A 12,696-nucleotide genomic window follows, 5' to 3' on the forward strand; every position below is an offset into this window, starting at 1 on the left:
TATCATGTCTATATATCGTTACACATCACACACAATAAAGAGATATAATTGGTTCGCTATATTCGAAAATGATTATTCTGTTATACAGACCTTACAAACAGAGTAAGATGTGATTCCATTTCTACATAAATTGAGTAATTCCAATGCTAATGTTATGAACACAATCATGCTTTTAAATTGTGTGTAGTTGTTAATTTATAAGTAAAAACATGTGGTTGATCACACACTAATAATGATGGCTTTACCGTTTATGCATTTTTCTATGCAGAAAGTGATACAAATGCTGTTCTAAGTAAATGGTGTTGTGCGAGCAAAACCGTGGGAAATATTATTAGATACTGTAAAATAATCTTAAAGCATGAAATGGAAACTATGTTCTATGGTACCCTAAATAAATAGTAAGTTAATCACGATGGGTTAAATGATTTGATTTCATCCTTCATTGGTACCTTACCAGAATGTGCTATTAGTATAAAAAATATAATAGATCTATTTTTAATCCTATCACGCACCAAGTCCGAACATTGGTGCAATTAATTTTATTTTATGGTATGCTATAAATGGCGTGACACAAATAAACGTTAATTTGGTACTTTTATGCCAAACTTAATAGGCATATCTCAAAGGTACAATGTCATCTTAATAATATTATAAACGCGAAAGTTTATAACTATGGAAATATGTTATTCTTATCAAATACTGTGCATTACATATAGTATAGGTATAGTAATAAAATGTGAAATTGTGATATATTTTATCAAAGATAAATTAAATCAAATTTAACTAATTACAAATACCTATTTCTGAATTTATTATTTTGCTTATTTTCTTCATCATATCAGGAATAATACCTGGAGATGTATACACAATAAGTTAAGATAAATTTAATGATATATAATTCTGCACTACTATACAAAATACGTGTAACAAAAATGTCAACACTATCTAAAGTCACGCAGTCTTAGAAACGAAATGTAGAATCCTTTTAGGGTCTTTCATAATAGATTATTTACTTAACTAATTGCAATATGTCGCACCTTTACTCGATAGTCTCAAATCTTTTAATTTTATGGATTCACAAACTACCTACGTATAATTAATTAACAAAATTATTATGTACCCGAAACTTCATTTGGGTTACATTCTTTTCGTTTTTGCAACATTTATCTATAACATTGCTGCTAATATTTGTATTAGAATAGTATATAGTATGTTTATATCTATAGTATTCCTTGATAAATGAGCTACATGACTTAAAAAAATAAAAAAGCATGTTTATAATTATAGTATAGATTTTCAACTATTTAAGGTTTCGTTGGTAATATTTTTTAAGTCGACATACGATGTATTGAAGTACATGATGAATTTTTTATTTAATAAAATTTAAATAGCTCCTAAAATTAGCAGATAAAATTAAAAATTAAATCAATTTTACTATTACTAAAATTCGGTAAATAACAGTTTCTATGCAGATCCTATATGTATGTATTAGATATATATATTATTACAATGTACATGAATAAATTGTAATGGAATGATGTGGCAGATAGATCCCGCCTGTCTGGCAATAAAATTGAATGAGTACCCGCGGCGAAGCTGGTTGGCTTGCAGGGATGCCGACAGTAAAAGAATTCTCTTCCAGTATTTTTGGTCTTCGGTACGGGGACACTTTCATCCCGTACACTAGTGTACGAAATTTTGAAGAAATTACAAGATAAGAGGCACGACATGTTAATCCTATGGAATGGCAACGCATAAGTGGTATCGAGGGTGTCACATGATAAAGTGATGTCCGTAGTGTTGTTCATGTATACGTGTATATGTGACGCTTGCCACTAGGTAAGCCGTCAGCTTATTTGCCATTCCAATTACATAAAGAAACGTACAAAATATGATGATGTACGTGCTTAGAGTCATACTGAGCAAATAAACGAGATGATTTCTTCGTACGAGGCTACTCGTAAATGTTTTATGGTTGGCAACCCTGCTGGCGTGTGAGGTTTACGTCACTGCTTGCCACTGGGCTTGCCACTTCTATGGGTAGATTACTGTACAATGAGAAAATAAAAAGCTAGAAGTGCCATAAGATGATAATCTTTTTAAAATATGACCTGCTGGTTTATGTTTCAATTATTTAGGTTACAGAAACTCGCCGAAAAGTATAATACTTTGAACACGTAAGATTTGAGTTTCACCATAATGCTCAGAATTCTTAAATTTAAACGTACTAGTACGTAGCACCTACTAATACTATATCCGTTGTAATTAAAACCATTTTTTTTATTCATAATATACTTTTAGCACTTTTATTAATGCTAGTAACATACGATTCCGAGACGCTTGCTTATATATCGTAGAGTTTAGAATATCATTATGTTTCTTCTGTTGTTAATATAGATCTTAGATATTAACAATAATAAAATGTTAAATAAAAATATTCCTTGCGTTACTAATTCATAATGAAAACAACTAACTTGAAACTCAAAGCAAGAAAGATGCAACTTTAATATTAATATGAAAATATTCATTAATTCTTGCTATTAAACTGGAATATATTTTTTGCGGAACCCTGACAATAAACTGATCTATCTTAATATCATTATTGATAAAAAATTCTTTACCGTTGCGTATTTTAATCTAATCTACGATACACAATGTACGTGCGTAATTATTTATTCCTTCCAGTATAAATGGTAATATCATAGATATATATCTATAATGTTTAATTAAATGTAATCACACTTCTAATTAGAGGCCATCCGTTTCAAACGTCACACCAGTTTTAATCATTTTACCCCCCATCCCCTCGTCTATCATAGCTAGTCATATTTCAATAGTCATAAGGTTATACTAGAATTGAAATGTGACATCACGAAAATTAAGACCAAATATTAGGGCTGTTCCCATGTATTATAAATAGATAAATCCTTTATTCAACAATTACACGTAACATACATGAGATACAGAAAGTATATGAATTAATAAAAGAAATGTAGGTGACTTTGCCGCAAAGGTACCTAAATAAGCAGCCAACTCAGCATAATGCTACGGATAAATCTGCAGCGCTGATATTCTGTTGACTCCTATACTTATACTATACTTATTACTAAAAAAATACATATTCTGTAATCTTCGAGCTCTTTAATAGAATATTTATCAAAACAATATTTTTTTTATACAATTTTGTGATTCCTCCTACCCCTTGTTATACAATGTCACACTTTGCAGACCACCCCCCGCCCCCCTTAAAGAGTGATATAATTTATGGGTTTATGTGTGGTTCCTTACATATATACTATGGTAATATGACGTTTCAGTACATGTGTCCAACTCAGTTTTTTTGTTAAACAACACTTAAGCTTTATTAGATATCTAAATGTTATCGAATTATTATCAGATATTCAATAACGATAATGTTATCTTGTCAGTGAGTTATTAAATGATTTTGAAATACGCAAACGATACTGATTAGGATTTGTTCTGTCTGTTGGCGCCTTACCTATATTTTATACCTAGGTTATATTTAGATTATCGTTTATTAGATCCTATTAGGATTATTTATAATCCATTATATATATTGTGACTACGCTTAACACGATACCACATTCAACATTTTTTTTTGTAAATGTAAAATTGTTTAGAGACGTTTTCTCTAAATTAGTATTTTTTAGTTAATACACTATTGTATTAAGGTTACAATACGTACTTAATTGTTATTCACATATTCATACATATTCATATGTACCTACGACTTCATTACAATCCTTACTTTCTATACTAATATTATACATGCTACAGTATCGCTGTCTGTCGGTATGTTTATACATATGTTACCTTTTTACGGTTAAATATCTAGAATAATTTTAACAAACTTTTACATGTAATAGATTGTAGTATCAGACTACAATCTATTACATGTAAAATTTTGAATGTCGTGGTTAACAGTTATTATAATTATTTTTATTTATTTATTTTGAGCAACATTAAGGTCCATACACATGAGTATACTCGTACAAACCTTAAATACAAATGTGCATGTAAAATAATATACATATAAAAAAAAATTGAACCTACCACAAGCGTACAAGTAGATAGATTAAGGATATTGTTAATTATAAGAAAATAGATACGATATTTGTGGATGACAATGCAAAAGTATTTATAATCACACTAATGATATATTTTGACGGTACAGTAGAATTAGATGAAAATTGTAAAGGATGAAAGATAGTAAAGGACGAAATAAAGTCATTTAGGCCGTTTTGGTGAATATATTAGGTTAACAACTCTCCATTTTAACATTAGGGTCGTTAGTGTTTCTATAAAGCTATTGTTTATAGTTTGTGAGTGGAACTTAACGTAAATGATTTTATTTAACACCTAAACTATTATAGTTGATGTAAATGATTATACTGTAGGTATAGGAACTTTTAGGTGCTTACTAATTTACATATAAACATTGAGACCAATATAGTGTATAAAAAGTAAATTCATTTCACATATAAGATTTATCATTTATTAGGTATTATAATAATGTTGTTATTTACGAAATACTAAGAGTTTCTTTGTTACTTTTAGTCAAACTAATTCAAATTCAAATGGGCGGCTTATAAGTCAAAAGTATTGTTATAACTATCTCTAACAGACAAATAGAAATAAAGCTATTCTATTTTTTTTTAATTCAATTATTGATATCATAATTGAACAATAAATTTTACTTAGTATAATGTGAAATAAAAATTATAATTATGCTAATAAAAATGTCAAGATCGCAACAGTATTGCTTGAACGCCTGCCGACCTAGAACTGCAAACAGAGTTACAAGTTCGTGCGTGCTTTAAGCCGTCAGGCGTGCCGTCACGCAAAGCTATATGCCTGCCCCACCAGCCCTTTATTGCCTCTACATCTTACTACGCTTCGAACACTTCAACAATGTTAAGGTCAATGACGCAGCGATACCATAACCTACTCGTATAGTCAAAAAGGTCGTTAAAACTGACAATTTATGTAAGTAGGTACCTACGTAAGTCATGCGTAGTAGAAATTGAGACATACAAATATAATATTGGTTCTTGGTATATATGTTATCTTTTTGTTAATGTTATATATTTAAGTAAAGTAGTTTTAAACTCTATTTAGAACGTGCGTTTGGGTAAACTTATAAAGAATATAAAATATTATTTATATTTCTAGTTCTTGTTATAATATTCAAAACCTATCGAAGTTATTCATTTCATGAATGTTATTCGCAGTTTCACGTATCTGATAATATCTTTATGTAAAAACTTTTTCTTAGTTCGTCAGTCGTTTACATAGTTTCTTCATATCGGTAATATATAGGTATTCTATTCGAGATGTAAACACAATGACTGAAATATAAAAAATGTCGTAGATTTCCAGGTAGAAAGAAAACTTGCAAAACTGAACAAATATTCTATCCACATTCCCCTTCTGACGTGAACAAATTTTTCGCATAAATATCTCATTTCGATCGACCAAAGATTGAAGCTTTGACGAAATGGCTCGTAACATTTTAAACATAAATTACGACGATACTATAATAAATTACTATACTTACATGATAGATATAATACTATAGAAAACGGATCTCGTGTTGTCTTTGAATTATAAGGAATATTAAATATTATTTACTAGTGCGTTTAAATAGAGATGTGTGTGGAAGCTTTCAGCAATCCTTTGCTGAGCGCATATTCTGTCTGTCCTGTGATCATAAACAACCTTCTTTTTTTGGCGCAAATATATTGCTATGGATTAAGCAGGCGACATTTATTGTGCCATACTTCCCTTGTACAGAAAAAAAAGAAAAAAGCAACTTACACTGGTTTTTGACTTTTCACTCTACATTTCGTATTGCAGATTTTATAAACATAATCATCACTTCAGAAGTATTCGGCAATTTCACTCAATGGCTAAATGTATCTTAATGTTTGGTGTGAAGACAGATGGTAATTATATATAAATAATGGCCTGTATCCGTACTCTTTTATTTATATAAAAGCAGACAAATTCGGGAAGAATAGCTAATAAGAATATAAACACGAGTATATTGCAGAGTAATTTCGTGGAATGACCCCAACTTCAGCGTGTTCATATACATACAATTGGTTTTTACAACACTCTGGTGGTAAATCGTTACCAACTTCATTTACAATTACCATTAACGCACTGCACAGGTTCTTCTAATTTGTTTTACTTATAACTATGTCTTGTATGAAATATAGTAGAAAGGGATTCTACTATATTTCATACAAGACATATACCTAACTCTTAAATGAAATTTAATATTATCTTATTTCAGATTAAATAAATAGACGTCGTAGCTGTAATAACTCAATTATTAAGGATATTGAGTTTGTATTTGTTAGTTAAATACACAAATAAATTGTAAGTAAAGCCTGATTAAAATTATATAATAAATTAAATTTAATCAACAAAAATATAATAAGTATTTTTTGCAACAAGGAGTAAAAAAAATATTAACTGTAATGCAAATTGGATATTTCTCTTATATAATTTCACAACAGGCTTCTTACTTACTATATGTAAAGTTCTATTGGCTTCTGTCTTTATAAATTAATCTTGCTTTATTAACATTCACCACTCGTTTTATGCATACACGTCGATTCCAGAGACTGCTTCATCAGACAGCATATGATCTATATGGACATGCCAATATTTTATGATATCAATTTCTTTTATAATTTTCGTTATACATGTATAGATATAAAACTATCGTATTGATTGTTTTTACTGATATATATATTGTGATAATCAGAACGAATACATTAAAAGTAGATATATGATTGAGTAAATTGACAAATAATATTTTAATTATTCGCAGAGTAGTGCCGAAACGTTACTGTAGAATTAAATAAACAGCTAAGCGTACATTACAGCGCGCCCAATTCGAACTCATATCACGGTTATTTTACCTAATTAACATTCTAATTTAGTTTTATTGCTGTGTTACGTGAATTGGCCCCAACCTTGGGAGCACGGTCAGGTATTAGGCGTAAAGCCAACAGATGTGGGGATTGTTCCGGTCACCAGCTTCCCGGTAATAATTTTACCTACAATTTCCAACATATATTGAAACCAATAAACTATAGAAGCAAAAAAAATCTTAACTACAAATGTAATTTTCTTAGAATTTTATACGTTCATTGCGAAATATTGAACTGAGAGTCTGAGAGCAATATTTTTGAATGTTTTTGAATAGTTTTAGTTAATTTGTCATTATACTGGTATGTCTATATTATTTGACTCTGATAATTTGATTGACTTTGACTTTGGAAAACATTAAATCAATCAAATATCGAATTTCTATGCATATGTTCAATTTCATTACAATTGATTACTCTAATAAAACCTCAAGATGTACAGAAAAATTAACTCTTACAATCAAAATTATGTTTTAAAATTTAATATCGTTTCTTAGTCTTCTTAATCTTCGAGTTTTTACTAAAATAAAAAATGGACAACGGAGCCTCCGTTGCCCATTTTTTATTTTAGTAAAAACTCGTTACATTCATTAGAAACTATGAGAGATGTTATTATAACTAAGAAACCATATTAAATTTTAAAACAATTCTTCTTTAATGAAACGGACAAAAGTAACTAAAATTGCATCTCACCATATGTTATTAATATTATTATTATTATTATTACATATATGCATAAGGTAAAGTAAGTGCTGATTATGCAAATATATACATAATAAAATCATAAACGATTACACAAAATTATAGAAAGGGTGAGGATAATTTTATGTGTAGTTATAAGTTATTATAATTAAAAAAAGTATCTCCAATGTTGACCCGACATGGTGTATATATCAAAGGCTGCTCCAAGTAGATACGAAATATAACGCTTTGATGCCATCCCACAGATGTCAAGGCTGAAGGGTAGCAATAAAATCGCTCGTCGGAACACTGAATCAGACTCTGATTACGGTTCTAGAGGTAGAAAGAATATAAAAATCAAATCCCTAACTTTTTAAATGTTATCGTGAAAAGGTGTCAAACCCAGCTCTTCCCTGTGGATTTATAGAAGTTTATTTGAGATACTTTCTGACATCTGTGGAGAGGGTATTACAAAATACTGTGTTCACGTTGTTCAAAACTATGATTTTTGTACTATATAAATGTCTACTTATACCTTATAGTCATAACGAGTACACTAAGCCGAAAGCTATTTATTAAGGCTATATATTAGTGATCATATTTATTTAACAATTAAAATTTTGGAAAGGAGCGAAGTGGCATATTAAAAATAATGTCGTTGTACAATCAATTTAGTACAAGAAATCCGAAATATATTTTCAGATTTCAACTATATACTATATTCAGGTTTTTTGCTGTGACTCAGTTTTATGAATATTCTAATTCTACATTTAGCGTATATATATATTGAACTAAACATAATATAGGTAGTTATCTGCATAGCTGATCCTTAATATTCCACTAGTATTAATTAAACCGTTTCCTATCAACAATTTATAGCTTATCCAGTACTTGCAATTAATTAAACTAAGTAAGTACTAAATACTTGACACTCTCCCTATAAGAGTAGGATTACCTTACTACTCAAGTCGAGAAGCTATTGGATTTTAATTAAGTTTTTTTCTCTTTTCTTGCACCAGTATGGTGTGTGTTCCTCTATTTGATATTCTGGGGATGAAAAAAATGGAACTAAATTATATGCTTCGATAAATAAATATTGAACTTAGATCAGTTCAGTATTTATTTATCGAATTAATAGTACTTAGTAATATTTCTATCAAAATATTATTTAAAACCTACTGTCACTACGTCAGGGCTTATTATTATCATAACTATGATAATCTGATAGTGTAACTTTCATTCATTAATCATAAATTTCATTTTCACATCACATATAAATTTTTTAACAAAACGTCATCGTGAGACACGTTGGAAATTTCTTTATATTCATAAGCGGATGTTATCATGGGGCTTCCCGAGCAAATTCTACCTTTAATATTGCTGACAGCATGAAAGTTTTAATAAGTTAAATTCACCTCTAATATTACATCTAAAAGATAAAATGTCAATGTGTTGTTTCGTAACTAGCGGTAAAGTAGAACAGTTATTGCGCGTTGTTTTGCGGAATATTTAAACGTAATTTTTTTTTTAATATTCTCGTCACCAGTTTTTCACAGCCAGGATCTTATCGAAAAAAACAAGGTTATGTATTTTATCAACGATTTAAGGTAAGATAAGGTATTAATGATGAAATTTGATCAATTCTAACAGGTAATCCATGAAGGGTAATGACAGTACAAGAATGATAACGTTAATCTAATCCAGTGATTGAATAATTGAATCGAATTGATTATGAAAGTTGAAGAGAACAAGTGAGAGTGGACAGATGAGTGGGCGTCATCAGCTGCGCGTGCCCGAGGTGCGCGTGAGTGGTGCACCGGCGCAGGATGAACTTGACAATCCGCCTGCTGCTCTGCCGCCATTTGCTCTCACCCTCGCTAGTATACCAAGAAGACGACATTCGTGGATATGTGGGTAAGTAGGTATACTTTTATTGAAGTAATTTGAATACGGAGTAAGTAATAATAATAAATAGTAATTTGAATATTGGAATACGGAGATTTTTTATAAGGAACAATTGTAAAGTGATTGAAATATAAACAAGAATGTATAATACAAGAACTGTAAATTTAAATACAAGTTTAGAATAAAAAATACGTTTCTGATTAGCCAGTACAGTATACAACAATTTTTAATTGGCTCAAGTCTTAATTATACATATGGTTATGACGCAAATCCTAGAAGAGTTCTGGATTAAATATTAAGGTAGATAAATACATGAGACAAATTTATAATTTATCCTAGTTGTATTATTTATCATAGTGAAAAAATAGTAAAATATAGTCATCAAAGTTGCATAGAAAAAATATATAGTATAGTTCATATCTACACTATTTCTTCAATCACTAATGGTACGTACTTTTACATTCAGCGTTTAGTACACAAATCTATTTAGTTGGGGCTTGAAACGAAATAAAGTCTCGATGTAAATGGCGGTAGGTATCGGCAGTTTATTGACTACTAGGTCACAGTCTCATCACACCTGTCACAGTACCCCTAAATTTATGCACTGAATTACTACAACAACCTGTAGTTAACTGCTGATACTGTATCTAGTGTTCAATATTGACTATGTACGCTATGTTACGTTGGTTACGCTACGCTACGTTGGTTGATTGTTTATTACCTATAAGATAAAAGAAAATGCTTGAGGAAGAAATCACCTAGTACTCGGTTACTGAAGGTTTGCCTATATTTAAATGTATAATATTTAACTTATATAGAGTTGTTGTGCTGTATTCTGCTAGGAATATTCATACAAAAAAATTAAATCATGTTCTAAATTTTCTAAAGACGTCAAGCAAAATAAGTGAAGGCGTAACAACACAGCTGGACATTCGTTCATATCTCCTTTTGTACAGACATTTCAATAATGGTTGTGAGATGAATATAATATTTAAATATTCATGAGATACACTTACACTGGTCAGAGATTAGCACAACAATGAATGCTACTTTTAGCCATATCTTTTGTAATGAAATCATTGTCATTGCCTGTTTTTGCCTTTTATTGTTACTTTTTTTAAACTTTCTCTACTAATATAGAAATTGCTTGGTCTACATTGGATTTAGCTAAATAGATTCATAGTAGTCTTATTTAAGAAATAGAAAGTAATAATAAGGTAGTAATGGTTATATATATTACAAATCCTTGTTTAAGTGAAATCTGTCTAGTATAACTTTACGACAAATTTAATTGTTATCCCCTACGCTGTTATAACTACGCCAGAGGTAAAACCTGTGAAAAATAAAAGAATGACTTCAAAATCAGTTGTGATAATTCACCTTAATCCAGGAAAGATGACAATACAGTATACATAGAATGAATATAAAGACAGATTAAATTGCTTAACCATTTGGTATACATACGGAAAGATTGTATTGAGTAGGGGACAAAAATTGCCAAAATGGTGATTATATAATTTAAATATACTTTAATTAGACCTTTTCTACGTAGCCTGAGAGAAATTTTCCGTCGCCTATACATACAATGTAGATGAATAATGTTACCAGAGCCCTAAGATGTTATGCAGTTTATGCTGTAATTTATATAACAAATCTTGTAAGAGTATATCTAGCCACTTATTCATAAATCTCTGAAATCATTTTAACTAAATAATCTTTATTTGTCCATGTTTGTTTACATAAACTATATACATATATTAAATAAAAGTCGTAAGCACGATCTGAAATTAAAAGTGAATTTGTTTAGTTGCTTGTTGTCGTTGTATGTAACAAAAAATCTATGTCTTAGTTGAGAGATAAATATGTTTCAAAAATATTCATGTTGACTTTTATATTTATAATAATATATAAGTATGATCTTATTGTAAGGCAAATAAAGCAAATACAATACAATGTGTGGGAGAACCAAGATACGAGTAAGTAGCGCTCTGTTGGTTTTGCCTAACCCGGAGGGGAAAAAGCGCGTTTTTAATTATAATTTATACAAATACTTCTCTCATTTTATGTTCCGTATTTATATGTAATACAAAAGTTTGAGTTTAAGGGCTGTAGAATTGGTTGGATTATTTCTCTCCATTTTGCTTACAATCTACTAATGTAACATCGAGAATATGATTCTTGACCTTATGTACTACACTATAGTGATTGAGATTATGTTAGTATGATATTGTGATATAAGTAATTTTTATAAACAATAACGAATTAGCTAATTTAAAAGAATTTTATATTAAGTAGTCCGAGAAGACGTTGTTATACTGGAAATAATCAACGCCACTTGTTGAATATTGATCAAATTTCCGAAACATTTAAGAATATTTATAACCCATTGAAATATGTACAAAATTTTGTCTATAAGTATTCAAATAGTTTAGGCATTTGTTAGGATGTAGGTGATAAACATACATACGCTAAGATCAATGTTATATATAATATATGTTAGTGTTAAGATCTGAGGGACTTTATTCTAAATGTGTTGATTATAATAGTTAGTATAAACTGTTGTTATTTATTATTTAATTAGTTAGGGAATACAATATTTTGTACACTTTCGATCAAAGAAGATTCTCAAGAGTAACTATTATAAATAATTTAAAATAGAAAAAAAACGAGTACGATTCGAATAGATTTGTAGGAAATAGATCAATCGGGAAAGAGGAAATAGCAGTTTGTCCAATTATTGCTTCCACGTTTCATCGTATTTTCAAATATTCATAGTTTCAGTAACGTGTAACAGAATTGAAGCATTTATCTGTCACCAAAAAAAGGAAACAGTTAGTTATATTTGATAGGTATATGTGACTTAATAAAACAAAAAACAGGACTATTTTTTAAACATAATTTGTATCAATTTTTCATAAATGTTTTAATGAAAAATTTTCAATGTAAATTAAAAAAAAGAAAAAGGGCGATCACAATAGATCTATGCAGATCGCAGTGCTACAGGTGCAAAGACCTGGATTGGATTTCATAGAAATTTTATAATAAAATTTTCGGCCTACCTTAAATTTACTTACATTTATATACATACACAAAAACAAAAAATGGACATGCATTAAGCCTGTAGTGAAAATGGTAATATATAATCGAA

General features: G+C 29.5%; 1 protein-coding gene across 2 annotated transcripts in view; it reads left to right on the top strand.

The window, feature by feature from the left end:
- LOC131854993 (cAMP-specific 3',5'-cyclic phosphodiesterase) overlaps positions 1–12,696 on the top strand; it is a 346,930-nt gene that overhangs the window by 120,587 nt on the left and 213,647 nt on the right. Inside the window, exon 2 of one of the 2 annotated variants that reach the window (XM_059206193.1) lies at positions 9,294–9,557. The exons of the other annotated variant lie outside the window; for it this stretch is intronic. Within the exon in view, the coding sequence (XP_059062176.1) occupies positions 9,409–9,557 (149 nt within the window). The 5' untranslated portion in view covers positions 9,294–9,408. The remainder of the gene's footprint in view (positions 1–9,293; positions 9,558–12,696) is intronic. 2 annotated transcript variants of the gene reach the window in all.

This window comes from Achroia grisella, unplaced genomic scaffold (genome assembly GCF_030625045.1).
Source record: "Achroia grisella isolate CSIRO2021 unplaced genomic scaffold, CSIRO_AGI_Agris_v1 utg126, whole genome shotgun sequence".
Classification (NCBI taxonomy): domain Eukaryota; kingdom Metazoa; phylum Arthropoda; class Insecta; order Lepidoptera; family Pyralidae; genus Achroia; species Achroia grisella.